At 38.9% G+C, this 25,933-nt stretch overlaps 2 protein-coding genes across 4 annotated transcripts; both read right to left on the bottom strand.

Moving 5' to 3' along the window:
- Positions 1-1,345: 1,345 nt before the first annotated feature.
- On the bottom strand, positions 1,346-16,673 carry bace1 (beta-secretase 1). Of its 3 annotated transcripts, none has more exons than XM_026941487.3 (9): positions 15,921-16,673; positions 12,568-12,656; positions 10,381-10,597; positions 9,059-9,196; positions 8,818-8,952; positions 8,518-8,619; positions 3,280-3,429; positions 2,942-3,113; positions 1,346-2,566 (listed from the first exon to the last, which is right to left on the bottom strand). In XM_026941487.3, the coding sequence occupies exons 1-9, from the start codon at positions 16,191-16,193 to the stop codon at positions 2,322-2,324; spliced, it is 1,521 nt and encodes a 506-aa protein (XP_026797288.1). In that variant the 5' UTR covers positions 16,194-16,673; the 3' UTR covers positions 1,346-2,321. The 3 variants fall into 3 exon arrangements, with proteins under 3 accessions (XP_026797288.1, XP_053083400.1, XP_053083401.1); XM_053227425.1 differs by lacking the exon at positions 15,921-16,673 and adding an exon at positions 14,074-14,340; XM_053227426.1 differs by lacking the exons at positions 12,568-12,656; positions 15,921-16,673 and adding an exon at positions 10,921-12,433.
- On the bottom strand, positions 10,550-25,823 carry LOC113543365 (T-box transcription factor TBX10). Its single transcript, XM_026941488.3, has 10 exons — positions 24,332-25,823; positions 24,032-24,203; positions 22,791-22,892; positions 21,475-21,646; positions 21,232-21,387; positions 20,006-20,073; positions 19,576-19,700; positions 18,949-19,085; positions 12,568-12,656; positions 10,550-10,597 (listed from the first exon to the last, which is right to left on the bottom strand). The coding sequence occupies exons 1-8, from the start codon at positions 24,339-24,341 to the stop codon at positions 18,955-18,957; spliced, it is 936 nt and encodes a 311-aa protein (XP_026797289.2). The 5' UTR covers positions 24,342-25,823; the 3' UTR covers positions 10,550-10,597; positions 12,568-12,656; positions 18,949-18,954.
- Positions 25,824-25,933: the final 110 nt, after the last annotated feature.

A 25,933-nucleotide genomic window follows, 5' to 3' on the forward strand; every position in this document is an offset into this window, starting at 1 on the left:
ATTCTTTCCATTTTTAAATAACAGATTTAACATTGCTCTGCAGGATGTTCAAAATTAGGGTTATTTTTTATAACGAAACCCTGATTGATATTATCGCAGAACTTTGGGATTTGCAAACAGGTGGACTCCATTCAACTAATTATGTGACTTCTGATGACAACTGTTTGCACCTGAACTAATTTAGGGGTTTCCCAGCAATGGGGGTGAACACTTATGCAATCACAACATGTTAACAATTTTGCAAACTATATTGATTCCCCTACTTCAATATTATGGGCTATTTTGTGTAGATGCATGACCAATTATCCTAATTAAGTCCATTTCAGTCCCAGATTACAAAATGTGGAAAAGTTCAAGGGAGTGAATAATTATGCAAGCCATTGTATAAAGGAGCAAGGATAGAAATAGCCTAAACTCTTGAATTTAAGATTTAAAAATGGAAAATATGTTCTATAGTGTTTCAGAAGAATTTACTGAGGGCATTATGCAATGCATTTGCTTTATTACTGAAAAATGTGTAGAATCAATTATACACGACATATAACACTGCCGCTGCATGAGACCACGTAACATAGACATGGTTCATACAACTGAGTGGTATACATAGTTTATTCCCATGTTTCACACTTTCTTCAGTGGATAATGTCACCTGGATACTGTATGTTTGTACCCAAGAACTGCTTGTGTAATCATAAAGACTGTCCTGTGCTCATCCTAGGACTGTTAATCACAATATGCTCATACTGAACATCCTCGTTTGTCTTTATAGTAACAAGCTGTAGAAGAGTAATGATTTATAATCCAGGTTCCCTTTTGAGTCTGGCTCCTCGTAATGTTTCTTCCTCGTGATGTCTCAGGACGTTTTCCTTGCTACTGTCAGACTCCAGCTTGCTCATTAAAGATTTCTGTAATGTGATATTGTCTATTGCTAAAAGCACTTCACAAATAAAACTGAACTGAATGTGAACATTTTGATTAAACAGTGGATTATTAAAGACGGAATATATCAGCTTTTCTTTGGCTCGCCAGATTTTCCAGTGAATAATTTAATGGAATAAGTTGCACTCTTGCTTAATCACCAGATTGTGTTCTTCTTCCTATTTTCTCTGTGAATATAGTGACCTATTGTATTGAGAATATGGGCAGCCATATTGGTTAGAATAAAGATGTAATTAGCTTTTATTAGATGTTACAGTTTCCAGTTTTAGGGCAGGAGACTGTGGATTAACATGCTGTACAAGATAGGAAATAATTTAAACTAGCCAGAAAGAATTACTTTTAAATTGGGATTTTCACCTTCTGTCCTGTTGATATTAAAAATTTCAGACCAGGAAGCACAGAAGAGTCAGATTTGAATTTGTATTCAGTACATGTTGAATAGTGCTTTGTATGAAAACATAAAATCCAGAAAATCAATTTGAATCCTACTGTAGTATTTCAGCATAGTCCAGTATAATTCATGTAAAAAAAAAAAAAAAAATGTGCCTGTAAACATTAAAATGATTCTCTGTAAAATAACTGTTTGACTGGAGTGCAGCTAGCTTGACATACACAACATACTATTTTACTGCATAGGCAATTCCAAACTCTCCATGTATCTCATATGCCTTCTTATAGGGATTATGGGCTTTTTGAAGGCTAGTTATGTGTCAGTCTGTGCTTCTGTATGGGTGTGCATGTGTGAATGTGAAAAATACATTTATATTATCAGATTAGTGTGCGTGTGCACATGCACACGCATATATTCCCATAGGTCACACATTAAGCCAGCACAAAACTACTATTCAGCTTCACAATCAATGAAATAATAGCAAATACAAAGAGCTTTTTGTTACATAGATGAGCTATTTCCATAAACAGACCTTTAAAATAATTGTTCATCTTTGTAAGCTTTTATAATATGTTCATAATAGCAGGTCCTCTGTGTAGTTAGTAAATGTGTGAGTTCCTCTTCAAAGGCTGGCATTATAAATTACTAATAATCAGAAATTGCACATCATTATCTCAAGGTTCAGGTTTTAGTAAAGGTTATGACATCGTAGGAGCTCTTAGTCACACATACACACACACACACACACATACGCACTTGTCATAGAGATTATACACTTAGGAAGCCTCAACATGGCTGTCCACACTTGAAAGACTAAATAAGACGGGACCATCAAACTTCCCATATCACAACAGTCCAATCACATGCCATATAGATGCATTTGCCTATATACAGTACACCATGACTTTATTTCTGATCCCCCTCTCTTATCAAACTCTTGGTACGGTCCTAGCAGTGACCTGGTTGTGACTCAAGATGCTAAAATTATGGCTCATTTCAGGAGATTTAAGTCATCGGCGAAGTCGCCGGAGCCTGGTGGGTGCAGGCAGCGGGCAAAGCGCCACTGGCACACCATGAGGCAGAGGGGCAGCATGAAGAGGGCGCAGATTCCCGCCATGACATAGGCGATGGTCATAAGGGTGGACTCGTCTGTCTGGGGCACGTTGTAGCCGCAGTCCTCCAGCTCTACTCCGTGGAAGGGGCCCTCCACCGACGCTGTGCGGAACTCATCATGAACTGAAGACAGTCGGAAACAAGATTCATTTTTGAATGCTTATCGTTACTGCGATCAAAAAATTCATTTATTTATTCAATTTACAGGTGGGTGATTAAGCAAGCATAAGAACAGTAACTATTTTAGTGTCATGCCATCATTAAATTATCTGGATTTGGCAGTTTACTCTATGTCTTCAGGTTTGGTAACTATCCTATGGCTACAGCACAAATTGTAGGTGATATTCCACTTGAAATAAACAATTAAACACCTCACACAAGAAGTTATTTAATGTACAGCCAAATCAAAAAAAAAAGGCTAAAGATCGTGGATTAATATAAACAAGTGTACATCGACAGACACCAGAAACATACACACAGCTCCGTCTTGTGTCTTACCGTGACAGGTGCTGACGGCAAAACCAATACGTTTATGTTCGCGGTCGAATACAACGTAGAAGCCCTCCATGATGACAGCGCCCATGACAGTCCCCGTGCTCGACTGTGACACAGCGAACTTGTAGCAGTCCTCCTGTGCTGAGGCTACATCCTCTACGGGCCTGAGATACTGCTGCAGAGAGCAAAGTGGGACAGGAAACAGGTGTTAGCTCAAAACACATACACACAAATGCACACACATCTTCCAGCCTCACTCTATACAAAGCCTCTTTCTTTTACACAGACAGATGTTCAGGTAAACATAATCAAATACTGCAAAAATGCACAAAAACACATACCTGGGGCAGAATGGAGATGCGAAAGGACTGGTTGCGGTTTTCGCTCATCAAGTAGAGGGAGATGACAGGGAAGATGTGCCAGGGCGTGGTGCCAGCCTGCCAACAGACTAACTGCTCACCCAGCCAGAAGCCTGAAGGAAACTGCTCAGTCTGTGTATCAGAGAGAGAGAGGAAGTGAATCAGAGCAAGACAGATAAAGAAGAGCAAACCATTGCCTAGGAGTGATACCCAAAATCACAAGTCACATGTTGTCTTCAAGCAGTACAGTACATTAGGGGTATTCTGTATTGTGACAGATCAACTGCTATGCAATCTGTGACTTCAAAAGTGTACAGGATATTCTTTACTGTTTTCAGATATAAGCACAGAATCACTACCAGCACACAGCCATATCGACTGAACAAGGTTTTGGACTGGTTTTCTCCCAGTGTTGGCATCTGCTGGTGTGGATGGTCTTCATGGATGCCAAAAAGATTTGCAATTCCCAATAATATTTATGCTTATACCCTTACTTCAGTGGATCATCATCTGGATACTGTAAATTTGTATCTAAGAGCTGCTGCTGTAATCATAAAGACTGCAAGACTTCAATATTATGGGTTATTTTGTACAGATTTATGACCCAGTAATCCCAATTAAGTCCATTTCAATTCCAGGTATATACAGTATTTAAGTAATATCACACAAGCAAGAGTGCCGTTACATTGAATATCAGAACAGCTGGGATTCGGCCGTAGGTGATCACAGCCATGCTGATCTTCCTGTATAACTACTGTGAGTGTGATATTGCTTTTATTCAACAGTAAATAATAATGAAATAATAATGAAATTCATTTATAAATAATGAATTTGAGTACCAGACATTTTGGACACAACATGACCAAATATTTTGTTTATTTCTGCACGGCTGGCGGAAACAGATCCCGAAGAAGCAACAGATGGATAGAGCGTTCCGAGTTGCCATGCCAACGCAGAAACATACTGACAGCCCTTTAGCTTGCTAGCTTGATTTGTACTGTACACTGATTTGTACTGTACATTCCCAATAAAGGTGCATCCATTGAAATTGGCTTCACGTCGTCCTTTTCATCTTCATCTGACAATCATCCATAATCATCTATAAGTCAATAGATCATTACATTCACGAAAAATGTATAGTTCGCTATGCTCACTGATGATGTTGCTACCTCTACAGTAGTAACAGTTTCAGTGCAACAGACTATCGTTAGATGACTGGGACAGTGAAATGTCCCAGTGCGGTTATACTAGATATAAGCACTCTTGGAACGCCACTCGACCAATCAGGTTAGTGCACCGGAATTAACTGTTGTGTAAGTTCCAGTTAGTTTACTATACATACGTACATTATCAATCGGTTTGTGCATTCGGGGTGTACCTTTCTGATAAGATAAGTACCTTTTCAGATAAGTGTACCTTTTTTGCTCTTGCCCATTTGACATTGGACTAAATGTAATCCATCTATCCATCCATCCATCCATGCTGCTTATCCTACACAGGGTTACAACAGAGCCTATCCCACGGTACTCAGGGCACAAGGCAGGGGACACCCTGGACGGGGTGCCAACTCATCGCAGGGCACAATCACACACACACACACACACACACACACACACACACACACACACCATGGACAATTTGGAAATGCCAATCAGCCTACAACGCATGTCTTTGGACTGGGGGAGGAAACCAGAGTACCTGGAGGAAACCCCTGAAGTATGGGTAGAAGGCTTCATGCACAAAAGGTTGGAGGTGGAATTTGAACCCCCAACCCCGCACACACACGCCAAAATTTTAAACAATACTAAATAACTCCTTTATTCTTTGTGCTGAAATAGTCTGTAGAGGCAATCAAGAACTTGATCATGACCTAATAGTGGAGTATTTTCTTTCACACTATGTGCTTCAGCGACCTTTAGTTCCACTTTGTGAGTTTGTGTAATCTGCTATTCCATGCCTTGTTGTTGTGGGTCCTAAACCACACTAAATCTGCTAACCATCCAAAGAACCTTCACAGAACCAATGTGTTTTGTTTTTTTTTTTGTTTTTTTGTGAGTGACAAGCACACTATGACTTGTGGGTGACGTTGCTGCCATGAACTGCGAAAACTATTTTTTTGGACCCTGAGGTTGAAAATATATTCCTGTCATTTCCTATTTGTGCCACTAGATGGCACACAAATGCTCACAATGAATTACTGTGCTGGAGAAAAATTTCCGTTACTGCAAGTGAACCTGCAACAAAATAAGCAGACTAAAGAAGTGAACTGCAAAATACTATTTGAAACGAAGCTGAAACAATGACCATTCAAAGGGCGCAGTCTCAGTGTGGCTAAGAAAAGCTTCCAAACCTGCCACTAATAACTAACATCCAGTTGGCAACACAACACAGCAAGCAAGCTGCCTGATTAATTGATTTAAAAAAAACATTTTCCTAATAAAGGAGCAAGAAAAATTTGAAAAAAGCTCATAATATCACAGTTATATCAAATCGAGTTCATGTTTGAATTGAATAAGAAAAAACATTTTATTCAGTTGTATTAGATGAAAGTACTTACATGCTCATACAAAAAGAAGCCTTTTGGGTCAGTGTATTTCTCTCACTCTATCATCAATACTAAACTATATTATTTTTATTTCTCTTTCTTTTCTTTCCTTCTCTTTTTATTCTCATACGTAAGCTCATATATTCACAAACAACAAAGTCTTGTCCTTTTCACAGACATGAGCTTAAAAAAAAACAACAAATAATGATCCTTTGTCAGGATTTAAACATAAATCTCTAAAAACTGTGAGATGGCCGGGCTAACCCGTCTCATAATTTTATGTGGCCCTCAGGTAAATCCTTGTCCAAGGCGGGAAAAAAAAAACGATTTTTTAGAAAGATGATGACTTGTGATGGTGCCTCCCTGAAAGTCACTGAGCTTTCCAGCATGTCTCATACTCTCAGTGAATTTCTATTTAGATTTCATGGCAGTTCTTGGAATTTAATGCTTGTATGTGTTTAAAATAGCCAAATCTAAAAGAAGGGTATTACTGCATGCTGGAGCACCTCCATGTGGGTGGAGCATAATGGCAAAAGGGACAGTGTAAATCACAGTCTTCACGATTGGTTGCTGAGACGTCTGGTCTTTTTTTTGTTTTTTGTTTTTTTTGTGACGCAGTGTTCCAGCTGTCTCTTTGTAGAACAGAATTATAAACTGCATTTGTTTTTGATTTTACATGCATTTAATACGTCGAGTATACAAACTTCACAGATCACAATGTCTATTTGATTTTTTTTTTTTTCAAATATTCTGAAATATGTGTGGTTAAATGTGTGGCTAGATGCAGGTTTTATCAACATTAAAAAAAAAAAAAAAGGAAACATACAGACTGATTTTATCATGCTTGCTTAGATTATAACGCGCCAGAAATGATCATCGAGGTTAATCGAATCGAATGGTAATGTGATCCTTGAAAAGAAATCAAGTAAACGAGGCAGAGCTACGCTGCCTTCTTTCTGCAAAAGAACCAAAATGAGGGAATGATGTATTACCTAGCAATCACATCAGCTGTGTGCTTTTTCTCTCTGCTCTGCGATTGTCATTTCTGACCCCTCTGCATGAGATATAAAAATATTCCATTCCCCGATGGTCAGAAGAGGGGTAAACCTTGTAAAGCATGCATATAAGGACACAGCCTAATTAGAGCACAGCCAAATTGCATACATTTGATTTAGACCAAAATAATAAAGCATTAAGCAGAATACAGTTCTGTTTGGAGTTGGTCCAGACTTGAAAAATGACTCAAAGTCTAATTACAAGGCGTGTCTGATAGGAGTCGCAGAGATTACTCGAATAATATATTGACTAGTTGACGCTGTGACGATTTCGACTAGTTAAAAATCCAGTGAGACAGATGGTCAAGAAATCTGTTAGTCTGAAAATATTTCTGAGTCGATGAATCCAATTCTTGTCCGTCTGTCTGTGCATCTGTCCGACATTCTCAATGGCGTGATATCTCAAGAAAGAGTGTTTGAACATTTGTAGGATGTATAGGGAATTATCATCGTAACCAGCAGATGAATTAACTAGATTTTGGAATCGATTTAAACAGGGTCAATGTCACAGCAAGGTCAAATGTCTTTCTTCACTCGCTTCCTTCCTGTGTGAAAAATATTATTAAGGCTATTTCAGGCATACAAATTAGTAACAAGAAGGACCGGACTTGTTGGCAGTGGCGCCATTCCCATTGATTTCTACTTGTTTTCTTTTGTTTTGGGCCGTTAACATTTTCATATCATTTTGCACGGAGTTTTTTTTTAATCCCGTTCCCTCCCGCACCTGAAGGAAATCAGCCTGCGCTGTTTTGTTGTCCTTTAAAGCAAAATAAAAATCTAAATAAAACCCCTGCATGTAGCAGAGGGAATTCCGCTGTTATCAGAGCTGTGTGAAAGAGCGCTCTAGTTGCGCTCTAGTCCACGCAGCTAGTTCAGAGTCAGATCCATCACGCATGGCAGCTCACAGAGGCTGATTTTTGGATTCTACTCAAACAGGAGTTGAACATGGAGGAAAAACCTCCCAGACACTGCTGTAGACATCTGCCCCATGCTGTTCGCTCTCAGTTTCAGAATCAACAATTTCCATTTTCTTTCACACGAGTACTTTTTTAGAATCGATACAACCTTTTATAGTGTAATATGATACACAGATCTATTATTTATTGCAAAAAGTGTAGGCTAAACAATCATTGAAGCTAGAAATGTTATTAATAGCCTGTGTATGTTAATGTGGCTGTTAATTGAAGTGTGGTTTGATGCATTTTTTTGCTGCATAAATAAAACATCCTAAAAATTGCAGTTGCTGCATTAACTATGGAAAAGACGTCTAGTCGACTAGTTGACTGCTATTTTTTAATTACTGGTCAATTAGTAAAAATTAGTAGTCGTGCAACCCCTGGTGTCTTGATTTTTGTACATATTGTATCAAAGCACAAGTTAATGCTTAAAAAAAAAGACTGATCTACTTTAAAACTTCAGTGTCTGGAACAATAACACCTAGAAAAGAAATACAAAGCAGTTAATGAGTGACACAGCTCTACCTGGGGACTGAGCAGAAGTGCTGAAAATGCTAAGCTTGCAGGAAACGACTGGACGTCTCATTTTTCTCTGTCACAGACAGCAGGGGAAAAGGAGAGCAGGCAAAGCCCAAGAGTAAAAGGAGAGAAAACAGATACTGACTGAAGAAGCTGCTTCGATGGCCTTCACAGCTGCCTGGAACACTTTGCGAGGGAGGCGGAGGTTTGTGGTGCCGCTGTCGACGATGCTCTTATCGTAGTTATACTGTCAGATGCAGAGACACAGAAAGTGACATTTTAATCTGAGCTTCTATTGTCTACCGCCCTTCACTGCTTGCTTGAGGAAATGTTCACAGTAATTAATCGTGACAATAAGTGACAAGCCGTTAAAAGAATAGTTGATTTTGACTTGATCAGGCTCTTTAAAAAAGAAGAAGCATAAAAAGCTTTCCCACATTCACACCTCTTTACAGTCCATGTTGAGATCTTGTCCGTTGACTTCGATGCGAACAATGATGACCTCGTAATACCATTCACGGCGAATGGGAGTGTACCACACCTCTCCCACGTAAAGCGAAGGGTCAATTCCTCCAATGATCTGCACGAAATACGTTATCACATCCCTCTACTATATACTACTAATATACAGCACGTTCAGCAAAGTATATCCTCAGGCTTAGGAATGAGTAAGAACGCTCTCATACCATACTGCCTCCCACTGTGGCACTGCCCAGGCTGTAGTTCTGAGTGAAACCCGCTCCACAGAGCTGCAGGGAGAACAGGTTGGGAACACTCGTCTGCCTCACCAGAGAGTCAAAGAAGGGCTCCAGATTCTCATCAGGCTGAAGGGAAGGAAAGGAAGGGACGCGAAGGGAAGGGAAGAGAAAAACAGAGAAGGATAAAGGAAATGAAATGGAAAAGGCGAGAAGTGTAGAGAAGGAGAAAGGAAAGGAAAGGAAAGGAAAGGAAAGGAAAGGGAGAAAGAGAAGAGAAAAGGAGAGAATGATAAATAAAATGAAATGGAAGAGGAGAAGCAGAGAGAAGAAAGGAAAGGAAAGGAAAGGAAAGGGAGACAGGGAAGAGAAAAAGAGAGAAAGATAAAGGAAAAGAAATGGAAGAGGAAAAAAGTGTAGAGAAGAAGAAAGGAAAGGAAAGGAAATACAGAAATAGACAAAAAAGAGAGAAGGATAAAGGAAATTAAATAGAAGAAGTGAGAAAGAAAAGAAAAGAAAAGAAAAGAAAGAGAATGTAGCAATAGAAGAGAAAAGGAGAGAAGGATAAAGGAAATTAAATGGAAGTGGAGAGAAGTGGAGAGAAGAAGAAAGGAAAGGAAATGTAGAAATAGAAGACAAAAAAGGAGAGAAGGATAAAGGAAATGAAATGGAAGAGAAGTGGAGTGAAGAAGAAAGGAAAAAAAGGAAAGGAAAGCAAGACAGACATGAATAACAGTATAAAATCAGAGAAGAATTTATTATTTATTTAATGTATTAATTTAAGCGTTGATTTAGATTTAAAACTCAACGTATACCAACACTGGGGTGGGAGATATGATGGAGTTCTCCTGTTCTCCCAGGAAGTCGTCATTTTACACCATGATTTCTGGGCATTTTGAAGGAGTAAACCTGGCTGCATATTTTATTAATGAAAAAGCTTTAGAGTCGTAGAGATTGTGACTACTACGGGTGACACACTGTCAAATTAAAACTTAAAAAGTTTAAAAGTTTAAAAATATAAAAGTGCATAAAAATCCAGGCACTGTGACTGATTATGCAGTTAATTACTGCTGTTTGATTTCTCTGCCTGTTCTGTAACATCATAAAAAATGAAATAATATTTTTCAAAGTGGTTTGTAAACTGTTTTAATGGTTTTGGTGGTGGTTATATTCACTCCAACTTGTTCCTAAAACAAAACACTGCTGAAAACAGTGATTTCACATTATCGTGAAAATGCTGGGGTATTATATTATATATTATTTTACACACACACACACACACACATGCACACACACATGCACACAGAACTGACCCTGGCGATCTCGGCATAAGCCAGCCCCAGGATACCCTCCCAGTTAGAGCCGTTGATGAAGAAGCGATCTGATTGGGTGATGGCGGCGATGTTGGCCCTCAGTGTGACATTGGGGCCGTGGGGGACCGATACCACATCTGTGCCCAGCTCACCTTCCCAACGCCCTTGTGTGTACGGCACATACACACCTCGACCCAGGTCCTTATATGACACAGATCTAAAGTAATAAAAATTAAAATAAATTAAAAAAAACAAGATTGAATTAAAAAATGCACTGGTGCTAAAAGGTGAACTGACTTTTAGACTGACTGGTTTTCTTCTCAAAGGTTCTCAAAATCTGAGCTACTACAGAAACAATCATTAAATAATATAATATTAAACAGGGTTTCCTTTTTGTTACAACCTGGAACTGAAAGAGACTTAACTGGGATTATATGTCATGAATCCACACAAAATAGCCCAACTTAGGGAAAATCAATATATTTCGCAAAATTATTTACAAATACAAATCATAAAAATTGTAATTGCATAAGTATTCACCCCCATTGCTGTGAAACCCCTGAATTAGTTTTGGTTGGACATTTAGTTGCCATCAGAATGAACATACTAAGTTGAATGGAGTACACCTACGGTACAAATAAAGTACCACATGCCCTCAATATAAATATACATGTTCTTGGAAAGCCCCAGAGTTAAACAAACAGCATCATGAAGACCATGGAGCTATCAAAACAAGTCCTGGACAAAGTTCAGGAAAAGTATCAATCAATCAATAGCCCAAACTTTGAACATCCTGCAGAGCACCATAAAATCCATTACTAAAAAAGATGGAAAGAATATGGCACAACTCTGTCTAGAAGAGGCTGTCCTGCAAAGACCAGTGACAAAGAAGTCATAGAAGCAACCAGAAGGCCAGTGGCAAGTCTGAAGGAGCTGGAGAGATCCATATCTCAGAACGGAAAAGCTGTTCAAAAGACAAACATAACCTGGACATTCCACAGAGCTTGGCTTTATGAAAGAGTGGCGAGAAGAAAGCCATTACTGATTAAAAAGCCACATGAAATCCCAGTTTGCCTAAAAGGCATGTTGGAAACTCAGCAACATTTGGGAAAAAAGGTTCTCTGGTCTGATGAGAGCAAAATGTAACTGTTTGGCCTTGTCACAAAGCACTACATCTGGCAGCAGCACTGCTCTTCACCCTCAGAACACCTTCCCTGCAGTGAAGGATGGTGAAGGTAGCATCACACTGTGGTGATTCCTTGCATCCGCAGGGACTGAAAAACTGGTCAAGATCTCCTGAGATTGGACCTGTGGTTCACCTTCCAAACAACAAGACTACAACACTAAGCATACTGCCAAAGTTAATTAAAACTAAATGAAAAGTCAAAGCTCAGACCTCAAAGGTCAAAGGTGGTCTCAACCAATGTATTACCAGTTACTGATCAATGGGTTGAATACATATGCAACCAACAAATACCTGCTTTTTCGTTTAATTAAGCGTTGTGTCAGATATGTTTTATTAAGCGTTGTGTCATAAATGTATATTGCACATTCAAAAACTTTAAAAGGCAAATCAATGGTAGTGGTGGCTCAGTGGTGATTACTGATCAGAAGGTCAGGGGTTCAAGCCCCAGCATGACCAAGCTGCCACTGTTGGGCCCATGAGCAAGGCCCTTAACCCTTCCTGCTCCGGGTAGGTGTTGTATCATGGCTCGGATCCCAACTTCCTAACAAGCTTGGCTATGTGATGAAAGAATTTACTTCACTGAAACGTATATGTGAAAATATAGGCCTCTTCTTCAAAAGGATAAAATCCCAATTAAGTCAGGTTCAAGTTATAACACTTGAATTATGGAAAAATTCAAGGGGTGCTAATACTTATGCAAGGAACTGTAATAATGTTCTTGTAGAAATGCAAGAAGCATTTCATCGGTAATGTTTACACTTATAAACAGCTTTATCTGACATGAATTTGCTGTTTTGAAAGAGAAATGGCATCAGACCACACTATTTTCTGGGACAATTCTACTTCTGAAGTCTGCAGTTAACTCAGTCCTGTACGTCTCCAGGGGTTCTTGAGTGACCTTAAGATGGCGACATCATTTTAAAGGGAGGTCAGCAGGGTATTGAAACACAGTTAGTTGTACTATTCTGATCCTGGCGTCAGCCCTGTCAGGAAATACTTACAGAGAGCGATGGTAGTATCGACGCAGGAACGGGTGAGCTGCAGCTCCAACTGCAAAATTACTGCTCCCTGTATCAACCAGGATGTTCAACTGCAACACAGACATATGAACACATTAAATGAATTTAGTACTTGGGTGACTTCCAGATGGTATTGTGAGTGTCCTTGGAAACCCAGGCTCCTTGTAGCAAAGAGCAGATGTATTATTGATCATCTTCCTGCATGCCACCAGAGACCGGCTGCCTGACTGCTAGACTCACTGACTGTGCAAAATGTGATGCAGAATGAGAGAGAGAGCGAGAGAGAGAGAGAGAGAGAGAGAGTGTGTGTGCCAGGAATCAATGCTCACACTCCCAGCAGAAGAAGAAAATTTCTGAATCAGAGTGGAGAAGTGTTTCATGTCAGTGTACTGTTGACTCATTCATTTCACTAATTGATGAGAAATTTCCGCATTTTCACGATCAAAGTAAGTAAAAAATAATCTAAAAAAAATTAAACGCTGATGCAGCCTAAATGATATGAATATAAATGAAAATAATAACGTATAAAAAAATGTATATCTTACAAAATTCATACTGTGTCATTAATACTTTAAGTCAATAAATCTAAAAATAAAGCAACTAAAACATTTAATAATAATACAGCAACGGAAATAGCTATAATGTTTAAAAAATAATAGGTCGATATATAATATGGAATATGACACATATCTAATACGTTAAATATCTATATACAGTATGTAGTCTAATAAAGTGATCTATGTTTGTGCAAACCCAATGCAGCACCTTCCTAAGTGTCCCGAAGTGTTTTATTCCTCTTATACCACAGCAATTTATCAGCCATTAATAAATCATTTTTATTTATTAAAGAATGACACTTTTTATCCATTTATAGTTATGGGACATCTACAAACCACATTTCCTGTGACCGCTTACATTACAACAGCTATAAAAAAAATCATTCCCTCATCAACCTCTCTGTTTTCTCATTCTTGAAGTTAAGACAAAAAAAAAAAATGCAGCTTATCATATTACTGAAAAATGGGATAAAGATAAACTTCTCTGTTCTGAAGACTTTCTCATGGTGGAAAACTTAAAAGTTACATCTACTGTTACAAAGCCCTGACACTGGAGACTCCTTACAAAGAAAATGTTAACCAAACATCCCCTCAAAAAAAAAAAAACAATGTCAGCATATCGATTATTACGTTTTATATGGAGCGTCCGCCATACAAGTGCAAGCGTACATTGGTACTATAGAAATAATGTATTAGTGCATTAATACTGTCCTAATAAAAGTCATGCTTTTATAGAAAATTACCTGCAATCAGAATTGGGAAACTCAACAGCACTCTAGTATACATAAAATAAAATGCTAATATGCTAGCAAAGTGCCCTATATATTAGTGACCATCATCATTAATTAATGCCTGTTGCCTTCTCCTCTCTATTTCTGACTCTTGCTCTGGAACTTCTCTGGTCATATGTTCTTTGCACAGGCTTCCTGACCTTTTTGCCAGGTAAATCCATGCCAGCAGTCTGCATCCTGCCATCATGACACCCCAACAACACACACACACACACACACAGTCTTTTCCTGTCTGTACAGCTCCATAACTCTGCTCCTGGAAGTCGACCCCTACAACCTCAAAACTCCTTCCTGTTTATGTTCACTGCTTTTCAGCATGTCCTCTAGCAGTTTTTAAATACCACCAAAGAGGACTGCATTAGAACGCTGTGCCAGTTTCAGCTTGAGGAGGTTTATTTAAATGTGCTTGGTACAGAATCAAGGGTTCAGACTATGCCAGTGCTGGTGTGGTTTTCAACTAATGGCTTGTTAGTCATCTCTGGTGGCAAGTGGTGCCCGATACCACAGCTGCAGCAGCAGAAAAGGCCAATTATGCTGTCTCTTTCTGAACCAGTACACAATATCACACATGTTGTACGCTGGTGTACGTTATTAGGACGATATTTTTGTTTAATTTTTTATTATTAGGAAAGACCTCAATGACAGCTGGCTGTGATTTCCTAATACGAGGGCGAAAATCTCATATTTATCAACAGCTTGACAATGGTCACATTGATAATAATGTGATAATAATGATGGGGCAAATTATCAGGCAAGCACTCACTTAAAGGAAGATAGGCATCTGAATTCATTATTTCGTGATTTCAAGTCCGGAATGCGCTACTGGGATCATGCCGTGTTTCCTCCGAATACCAAACATGGTAAAGCTGTAATGACCTTTTCAATCAAACAAACCAAAAAAAAAAAACCACTGTCGTCTGTCCCTGTGTGTAATTTGTACTTTGACCGGACAATGTGTGCTTAGTCGATCTACTTTTAGTTTCTCCTTTTGGGGAAAAAAGGATAATGGAGTAAATAATCCACCTGATACATGTTCATTCCACTGCTTTCTCAATCAAGCTTTAGTTTTACTATTTACTATAATATTATGCTCTTTGGCACATGCCTGTGTAGTATGATAGTTTGCAGTATGATAGATTACATGTAAAATCTCTTTTTATATAAATGACAGGATGAGGTTATTGCCACACTGAAATAGTTCATAGTATGACAATTTAGATGTGCAACATTGCTGCCTCACAGGTCCACAATCCCTGGTTCAGTCATGAGCTTGGGTTACTGTCTGTGTGGTGTTTATGTGGTGTTTATGTGCTCTCTCTCTGTGTCTACGTGGGTTTCCTCCTGATTTTCCAGTTTCCTCCAAATCCCAAAAACATGCCAATTAGTGCACTGGCTAAACCCTATGCTGGTGCATGGGGTCACCCATTCAAGGTGTATTCCTGCCTACCACATAGCGTTTCCAGGATAGATGGCACTCCACTGCAACCCTGACCAGGAAAAAGTGGTGAAGATGAAGGAATGAATGTACATGTAAGTATGCATATGACTTAGTATTGTTTCGGATATTTATATTAAGTGTACTGGTTTAGTTTGAGTGTTGGAATATAATGTGTTTTGTTTATTTATAGCTAGCATTCATGTCCATCCAACCAACCATTCCCTGTACTGCTTATCCTGCATGGGTTCATGGGGGAGCCTGGGGTCTATCCTGGGGAGCTTGGGGCACTGGGGGGCTTGATGTCCCTTGCTGGCCCACTGCAGGATACAATCACACACAATCAATCATGCATGCAGGGTCCATGGCAGGGGTGGGATTTGAACCCTGATTCCCAGGGTTGCAGGGCGAGCGTGCTAACCACTAGACCACCGTGCCTCCCCCGCCCCCTGTCATGTCCTAATATATACATCTCACACACTCTATATACTACATAATGGATTATTATGGGATATATGGGGCGTAACCAGAGGGCCTGTGGTCAGTGCTCACCTTCTGAGGCGGGGTTCCTACCGCCATCTCCACGTAGTAGCCCTGTCCTGACTTGCCGCGGAGGTTATCCACCATGTCAACAAAATTAACTCCGCCGGTGGCTCTCGGTTTCCGAGCGTGCGGACCGTGTGCCGCGGGAGCGCGCGCCGGGCCTTTGCGCACGGGCACGCGCAGCAGCACAGAGCTCGCGCGCGGTGCTCCCGGGTCTGCAGCTCCAAACACGGCGGAAATGCTCCAGCACAAGAAGAGCCAAGTGTGCCAGGACGTTTTCATGGTTTTTTTTTTTTTTTTTTTTTTTAATTAGGGGTCTAAATGTAGCGTGTTCATTTGCAGATTTAAAGCGTGACCTCTGGTATTGAAAAAAATTAAAAATAAAAAAAAAACAAAAAAAACACGACTTTTCAGTAAGGATTAAAATGTAAAAATCAGTCCATGAGCTTCATCCATATCGCTGTTTTCTTTCTCTCTCCTTCTCTCTTTCCTTTCTGATTTATTGTATTTCCTATAACAGGTTACAGTGTCCGATGCTCCGCTGGCTTCGTCTTCTTGGAGACGAATTTCCCAAAAGAATTCAGTCCACGTTTTGCTAAAAAGCATTTTAAACAGCTTTAAAAGACGCCCATTGGTGCCCTTGGCTTCCTCCTGTCTTCTGGTTCAACACCTAACCATCATAATCCGCATCTCTCCGTCCGTTAAACACCTCCGCCTCCTCCATCTTTGCCTGCATCCGGATGCACGAGATGCGTCTCGAGGCGAAATGATGCGAGACCCGTGCGCGAGGGGCATTATGGGGAATGTAGTTTCAGTGTGAGCTTTAAAAAAGGGGAGGTGGGTGGGTTGAGGTTGGGGGGTCTGTAGCGTGTATTAAACGGATTAGCTAACTTTGTTTTGATTTCAACTGACACAAAAATCCAACAAGAATATTATCAACATCCATATAAACAATTCTCATTAAAAAAAAAAAAAAAACATGAGCTGACTGGTACTAGACAGTTAAAGATTGGAAAACAAAAGATCAGGTGATGTTTTTACAGCCTTCAACTGTCCAGATTGTGGTTCTTGGCTGAGAGGAGTGATGTGGTCTTCTGCTGTTGTAGCACATCTGCCTCAAGGTTCCACAAAGTGTTTGTTCTGAGATGCTCTTCTGCTCACCATGGCTGTACAGAGTTGTTCAACAGTCAACAATCTATACTCTTAGAAAAAAAAAGTTCTTGAGGGGTTCACTGGATACTTAACGAATCCTAGCTTCATAAAGGAGTTCCACAAACTGTGTGTTCTGAGATGCTTTTCTGCTCATCATGGCTGTACAGAGTTGTTCAACAGTCTATACTCTTAGAAAAAGTTCTTGAGGGGTTCACTGGATAATTAATGAATCATAGCTTCATAAAGGAGTTCCACAAACTGTGCTTTCTGAGATGCTTTTCTGCTCACCATGGTTGTACAGAGTTGTTGTTAGAGTCATCTGTAATCTTGAACCAGCCTGGCCATTCTGCTCTGATCTCTGTCTCATCACCCACAGAACTGCAACTCACTGGATATTTGTGTTTTTCAAGTAAATTTTAGAGACTCTTATGTATGAAAATCCCAGGAGATCAGCAGTTTCTGTAATACTTAACCCAGCCCCTTTAGGACCAACAACCATGCCACAGTCAAAGTCACAGAGATTTGCCGGAGTCCCTGCTTGCACTCTGCACACAATGTACATTGACCTTAACCATGATGTGACAATTAGCATAACTAATAATCTCTCTCTCTCTCTCTCTCTCTCTCTCTCTCAAGCTACACATGCTACTCCTGAGATGCCAATGATCCTGACCCCTTCTGCTCTCCAGATCTGCCTGATCCATCCTGATGCCCTACTTCTGGTTGGAGTTCTCATCACTTGGAAACCACTCACTGTTACTGAGGATAGCCCCATATGGACAGCCTAAAGATACATGAGAATACTGAGGATGGTATCACTTAGAAACCATGAAGATGGATTAGGACTATAATTGCTATGGTAGCTTTAGGACTGCAATTGCCACGAATAGTTTTGCACTCAAGTCTCCATCAGTGAACAGTGGATAACTTCAAAAAAATAGACTTCATGTGAAAACTATAAGGAATTTCCTGGTTGCACAATTCCACTTGTTGACCATGTAGTACACAGTTATAGAAGGGATTTATTTATAATCGCACTATCCCTTGTCACCCAGATGAGGATGGGTTCCCTTTTGAGTCTGGTTCCTCTGAAGGTTTCTTCCTCATATCTTCTCAGGGAGTTTTTCCTTGCCACCATCGCCTCTGACTTGAGATATATGCATACATTTAAAATTTGTATCCTGAATTTATATATTTCTGTAAAGCTGCTTTGTGACAATGTCCATAGTTAAAAGCGCTCTCCAAATAAAACTGAATTGAATTGAATCTCATTTTTTCCCCCATTCTGATGTTTGAAGTGAACATTAACTGAAGCTCTTGACCTGTATCTGCATGATTTTATGCATTGCACTGATGCCACATGATGGGCTGATTGGATCTGTAGCAATCATTAAGAGTTCCGTGAAAATATTTTGGCACTAGATGGAGTCCTTGGATTCCAAAAGTTTGTGAAAGTAAATCTGTCATTAAATAGGCCAGATGTATTCTTTAATTAGTCTGTCTTTAAAACATGCTCATCAATCTGGCAAGGTTGCTATAAAATTTTTTTAAAAAATGTCTCTTAATAAATAAAAAAAAGTTTCAAATTAGGCAACTATTTTAGCTTTACTTGGTCTACCATGCGTGTTAAAATGTTAGTTTCTGATGAAGTATGATAAAAGGCTAGATATTGGGTTGTACTTCACAAACGTGTTACAAAACACAGTGTTAATTGATTCCGAGGAAAATACCAGCAGTTTATTATAAGTCACTGTGAGAGACAATCATGAAAGCGATGGAGAGTTTATAGAGTTACACAGGCAAACACTTCTCATTACACGCATCATGCACTATTAGGAGATTACAAGAAAACAGTATAACATCAGTTTAACATAAACACACTGACTTTTCTTCAGTCAAGGTGGCTTCTTTCTGGTCTCCGAAGATCGTCCCACTGACAGTGAAACAGAGGGAGGACAGGAGAAGTGTGGACATGAGCGTGTCTCCCCCTCTTCTTCCTCTCAGTGGTACTGGCTGCTCCCTCTGTGAATGACAGTTTATTTAACATCTGTGGAAGGAGTCTCCAGTGTCAGCTCTTTTTAACAGTCAGTACCATTTCCGACAAGGGAGAGTCTTTTTTTTTAATACCATGACAACATCTTATTAACTTCAAGAGAAAGAGAAAAGAGAGGCTGGTGTGGGAATGACCATTTATAATGTAAGTAATAACATGAACTAATTTTTTTTGCAGATGTGCCACAACATTGAATGTAACTATAAACAGATTTTAAAAAAATGACATTTTTCTTTAATTCATTTAAAAAATGTAATCGTAGGAAAATTGCTGTGGTATAATAGGAATAAGACACTTTGGGACATTGTTTTAGGATAGTAATCATCTTCATGTTTGGCCGCTTAACACCTTCTTATCATTGATTAGTTTCCTATAATAGCATGCCCCTTATTTAACTTCAGTTAGATTTAATATTCTCATAATCACATGGATCACTCTGGAGAAATGGACAGGACTCACGGATTACATGCTGTTTTTCTGTTGTCCTCTGCTCCTTACGAGAAGTTCCTGGGTGTGGTGCGCTTTCTTGAGGGTGCAAGGGCAAAAGGGAATGAGAGAGGTGAGACTTGGTCCCTTCTGCAGACCTGTCCAGGAAACACAGTACCACTTTAGATTACAGTGTAATCTACAATACAAAATACAATGCAACTCGTGCCACTGCAGACTAGGCTTCAGGTCTTTGCCCTGACCTGTTTCAACTGTATTAGGAATATAGTCTCTGGTATGACAGATAACCAGAAATACAGATAAGAAATAAGCACATACACATTTACAACATTTCACTGATTAAAGGTTAATTATGGATTAGCAATGACGAATACAACAACTTGACCATAGTCTAAACATGAACATGAGAGCATTTTGATTCTGCAGGGGAGAAAGGACATACCAGTTATTAGCGTCTGTAGTGCGGAAGCCTTTAGCAAAAGGATTACTGGCTATCTTCAGCTGTGTGATCTAAACAGGAGAAAGCAATATACCAGAAAATAAAGAAAATAGACATGAAGAAAATAAACATCACTTGTTTTTGCTTCTAATCTTTCCTAGTCGTTTCTGGTCAGAAACTTGTTAGGCCCCATTCAGACCTGCATATTAACGTCCAGCGCAGGTGACGATTACAGGTGGACAGTGTTAAGTGCAGGGACATATTTTGAGACATATTATGATCTGATCACTCAAACCACTTTCAGAGGTTGTCAGAGATGCATGGTCATATGCATGACATTTATAGGGCCAACAATAATGTTTCTTGCTCCATCCCTGACAACCAGCAGAGTTTCCCATAACCTTCCTCAAATAAAAGTACTGTTACCTAAATATAATTACTCACATAAAAGGAAAAGCCATTACTGATTAGGAAAGTACCTGATGAGCAAAGTCGTTAGCAGCATTTCACTTAATTTCACTTAAAATGTTTAGTATTTCAATGCATTCGATGATTTTCCATTGACGATTTTCCATTTCCAAGTGGTTTATACAAGTGGTAACTCACAACAACTACATTTATTACATTTATTAAAGAATGTCATGTATTTCTATCTTTTTATAGTTACATTTAATGTTGTGGAACATCCATGGGACATTTTAGTTCTTGTTATCACTTATATTATAACAGCTTTATTCAGCTGTCCTGTGGGTTTACCCCTTTCTGTTTTCAACTTAAAAAAGCACTCACACTGGAGACTACTTCCCTAAATATCTTTATGGAAAGCTTCACCATATCGATGATTATGCATTTTTCTTTATTAACTAACAACACATTTTCTAATCTGTTTATCATTAGTCTTATGTGGAGATTAGATTATGTGGAGCATTTGCCACTTGAGTGAATTAGCTGTTACTACAGAAACAATGATGTGTTAGAATGAGGATATAAACCTGTATAATAATATAAACCTGTAATTTGCTTTGCAGCCATCACTACTGTCAAGAGCTGTTTGTTATGGATAGTGTATAATATAATATGAACACCTTCTGACCAATCAGATTTGAGAATTCAGTAGGGTTGTGGTGTTAAGCGTTTTATTTCCTGCTTCTGCCAACTACATCGAAGTCCACATTCAAGACACAGCCAAGACAAACATTAATACAAGGACTGAATAGGCTTTTAGTTACCCTGTGGTTCTGGTAGGCGGTGACTGCAATGAATCGTGTTTCTGGGAAGGAGAATGTGCAGAAGTTGCGGTGAACTGAGCGCTGACTGTCCCTACTTTGGTCCACGAGGACTACATGCAGCCGTGGCTGATAGCGGTGCATGGAGTTCAGGATGATCTGCACAATCCATATACATATGTAGACCAATTTTATGCACATTTACATATACACAATGTTGCTTTGAGTTTCTAGTCTGCAGCTTACATGGCCGTTATCATCCAGAAGGTTGTTGGTAAGTTTGAGTCGGTCAAATGAGACTGTTTGTTTCATCCACTGGGCCCCACGTGCTGGCGAATCTGGGTGAAAGTGCACTCTTCCTGGGATTGCAACATCTCCACGTCCTGCCATGAGCCATGAAGAGCTATGGAAGGCATACCTGCAAAGATAAACACCAAGAAATCCTCCCAATATCAATTCAACTATTTTCAGTCAGGCCTTATGCATATGATTAGTTGTTCCTAGAGCTTGGCTATCCCAGTAAGTTGGAATTCAGTCATCCATGTCTTTGAATTGTCCAGTAATAGGATAGAAATAGCATGAAAATATACAGTATGATCCTGATATTATAAGGTGTATGCAAAATACTTTGGGAAATATAATGGAAAGGTTCATTAGTAAATATTGTGGGCAGGTGCAAACTGAATTTATATTGAGAACAATGGGAGAAGGCAGGATTGGTCAAACTGTGGATCCTGGTCAGAATTCCTTCAGCAGCAGGCAGGAGTGGGATTAAAAACAATCGCTTGCATGTAACTCTACATCAGCGTTGTGGACAGTGAACTGAGGAAATCTAAAAGATGCTCAGAGGATTCAAAAGAGGCTGGAGGTGGTTAAAATGGCTTAAAGGTTTATTAACAACATTTATATCACATTCTGAAAAGAGCATTTTTCACTTTTAATATCTTTACATATGTTTGTAACATGGTAATTTTTGTGATAATTGTTTTCACATTAGTGAAAACTAACATACTAAATGACTTGTTGGGATAAATTCAATTTCTCTGTCTTTCTTTGTTCTTGGAAAGAAGCTTGCCCTTATTTGTATGAATTTCTTCCACTACAGATGCCTATGATGGATTTTAGTCCTTACTCCTGAAGATGTTTTAGAATTCATCAGCTCAACTAAGTGATGGGAAATTCACACAAATTCACATCAGTTCCCACCTCCAGATTTCAATTATCTTAATGCCTTCCATGACACTATAGGGTGAATCACACACAGAGATATACGGTGAAATGATAAAACCCATTGGAAGTATAGCTGTCTTTACATACTACTGCTAAGTTCAAGAGATTAGATGGCCAAGCTGCCCATTTTACCAGCATAGATTATGATCAACAGTCTATACTCTTAGAAAAAAAAGGTTCTTGAAGGGTTTATTGATAATCAGTGAATCCTAGGTTCATAAAGCATTTCCCTTTCTGATAGAGAAACATTCTGTTGCTCATAGTTCTACACATAACATTTAAGCGTTCCCCCAGAGGGACGACTAACCCTAGCATCTATAAGAATCTGGTACCTGTATCTCTTGTCATCCACTGGAATGAAGTCCATGAGGAGGACGTACTCTGCGTCAGGGTCCATATCTGTGATGTGCACTTGAAATGTAGGAAACATCCTCCTTTTGGAACATACACAGGAACATATTCATGTTAGAAATGCTTTCCTGCTTTCTAGTCCCTCGGTTGTTCTTGTGATGGCTTCTGAGGGTTTCTGTGACAGGGGAAACCATTTGTTTAAGGTTCTACGTAGAAGCTTTCTCCTAGGTGACAAGCTAAAGAAACCTTAAAGGAATCAGAAGGAACCTCAAATTCACAGTCCTGTAGTAAACACATTGAAGGTAAGTATTAATTTTTTTTCAAACATTTATTTAATTAGGCAAAAGACTCATTAAAATTAAATATCCCTTTTTCAAGAGAGACCTGGCATACAAGGTTTCGACAAGCAAACATATAATACAATTAACGTAGCATCATAAAAAAGGGTGGAGAATACAGCAACACTTAGTGATGAGATTCCATAGGCTTTAAAATTGATTTGAATTCTCCCAGTGTAAATAATTCAGCTAGATTAAGGTCCTTTTGTACAGCATTTTATGTCAAAGGGGGAGAAGACTTATATCTTTTTTTTTGCACAGTTCCATCCTGAGACGAGGAACAGTCTGTGTTTTGACATTTTCGACTAAATATAGTTCCTGTGTTCCTCTTTTGCATACACCTCAATCACAAAGTAAATTTCTGCCATTTGAAAGGGAGAAAACTCTATTTAAAGATTTCATTCCGACTGAGGAGCAGGAATATGACGGACACTTAATGACTTAACAGCCGCAATCTGAATACAGATTGAATTGATTAGGATTATGTTCATTTCTCTATGGCTATCCAGCAACGTCATCTAAGTGTGACATGCACTGTGTAAGCAAGATTTTAGATATTCGTAGACAGGCTGGATGTTTTAACCACCATGTTTGTGGTTAAACTGGCTCCTTGCCCAATGTGATCTCGTCAGACAGATGGGCCTGGGTTAAAAACATTTCCACATCATTTTGGTGAAATGGATTTCAGCTTTCTTAAATCTTAAAAAAAAACAGACAAACCCGATTTTTTTTGTCTTTTTTGACTGTGTACCAAAACTCATTCACAACAACATCAAATGAGTTCTCCCAGCCTGTCCCACAAATACATTATGTTCTATATACAGTATTTATAATGTTATACATGTACATGCAGTTCCCTGTAATGATGAAATGTTTGTTCCAACCTCCCAGCTTTTGTAACTATCATCTCAGTGCCAAGCTGGTCAAACTGTTGCCAAAGCCTGTATGTTTCCAGCTGAACTTTGATCCTTGCGACCTGAGGGGCTTTGGCACATGGGCCAGTGTCCTCTGGAAGGCAAGGTGAGCCCATTGAACAGGTCTGCATGAGTTTAGATACTAGGAAAGAAGATGAAACAAGATGAGATAGAATATCAACATATTGCACATATGCTTCACACAGTGAATAGAGCAAGAAACGACTTTTGGTATTAATCAAAATATCGACAAAGTAGATAACAAATTACCGTCCATCATGGCTTCTCTGTAAACGGCTTCAGTCTGAGATCTGTTAACTTCTTGTGTTTCCAATAAAATCCAGATATTGCTAGAATTTGCTTCAGAACGAGGGAGCCTGTATGTGGCACCGAACCAGCCAAGCTGAATCAAGCTCAGTTGGCTGACTTTTATACACTTTGAGATGCTAATTAGGACTTAATTCAACACCTCATTCATTGACATCATACTGATCCTCTGAGACAACATACCAGAGACCAGATACAGATTAATTACAAATATATTGCCTTAGAATATTGAGTGAAGACAGGACACCATCTGTAGACATAAGTCTTGGTGCCAATTGATCAAATGTCCCTAAAAACCACTGGCAGCACTCGACACACAACTAATTGCATTTTTAGCATGAGTCCCTGGTGGAATGGTAAAACAAGGAAACAAGGGTGCTCTAAGATGCTCTCTGACCCATGGATCTGAACTCTGCCATTAGCTTTGTGCTAAATAAACTGACCTCTAGGTTGCCTGAAGGGCCTGTCAGGCAAATAAAATGGATCAGGTAATAATGTTCTACATATGAGATGCAGAGCAAAGTACAAGAATCCATGACCGTGAACTGTTTTATTTCATCAGTTATCAAAACCTAAAGCGCGCATTTCACTCAAAATGGACATGAATATTAATTGGATGTTGTACAACAGTGTTACCAAACTTTGTAATCTGATTGGTCAGAAGGTGTTGATTAATTTTCTATAACAGCAGTCCTGACAATTGTGCTGGCTGTATTTGAAATCACATTATTTATTTATATTTATATTATTTATATTTATATATTTATATTAATGAGCTCATTCTCATAGATTAGCATTTCTGTAGTAATAACATGTATTTACAGGGACTTGTATTGGCACCCTCATAATTAATATTTGGAGACATATCTTTGTCATTTGTGTCACATGTTTGTTTGTTTTTTTTGTTAAGACTAAAACCATTAAAAAGAGCTTAGCATTATTGCAATGAATTATTGCAATGCCAACTCGTAGGTTAAGTTAAAATTATCTGCTAAATGAATGTAAATGTACTTGCCAAACAATTACATTATTTTAATTGCAAATGTAACCATCACTGACTATATGCTTTTAAGGAGATGATTATTTAAAGAGGCTTTGGCATAAAATTGAAGGCTGAATATAATGTTCATGGTGCAAGTTTATGGGTTAGTGTTGACATGGATTTGCCTGAGGCAATTCATGTGGTTGTCTAATCCATCTAATACTAATGAAAACAGCTCACTAACAAAAAATTAGTCAGTGATTTGTCAGTTGTTGTTGATTTATTATCCTAATAATCAAATTACTCGACACCATGAATATTGCTTTCTCGTGGATGCTTGTGTAACGATGTAAGCCTTCTAGTTCTTTAGTTTTATCATCAAGTCGTTATAATTAATGATGGTCTTGTTATTTGTTTGACCTGCAAGAAAATATTCAGTAAAATAAGTGATATTTCAGTGATATGTGTGCATTATGTACTGTACATAGTTGTTAATGAATAGTTTTAAATGACATTGCACTGGAGTGGTTGTAATAATAATTGCGCAGGAGACAAAGCTAACT

This window comes from Pangasianodon hypophthalmus, chromosome 21 (genome assembly GCF_027358585.1).
Source record: "Pangasianodon hypophthalmus isolate fPanHyp1 chromosome 21, fPanHyp1.pri, whole genome shotgun sequence".
In the NCBI taxonomy this organism is placed as follows: Eukaryota; Metazoa; Chordata; class Actinopteri; order Siluriformes; family Pangasiidae; genus Pangasianodon; species Pangasianodon hypophthalmus.

Coding starts and splice junctions, on each gene's coding strand:
- bace1 (XM_026941487.3), bottom strand. CDS start 16,193: ATGAAAACGTCCTGGCACACTTGGCTCTTCTTGTGCTGGAGCATTTCC. Junction 8,953..9,058: donor CCACAGTGGGAGGCAGTATG/GTATGAGAGCGT, acceptor TATTTCGTGCAG/ATCATTGGAGGAATTGACCC. Junction 8,620..8,817: donor TCAACATGGACTGTAAAGAG/GTGTGAATGTGG, acceptor TGCATCTGACAG/TATAACTACGATAAGAGCAT.
- LOC113543365 (XM_026941488.3), bottom strand. Junction 22,893..24,031: donor ATAGTTACAAAAGCTGGGAG/GTTGGAACAAAC, acceptor ATGTTCCAAAAG/GAGGATGTTTCCTACATTTC. Junction 19,086..19,575: donor AGAAAAACAGCATGTAATCC/GTGAGTCCTGTC, acceptor TGTCATTCACAG/AGGGAGCAGCCAGTACCACT.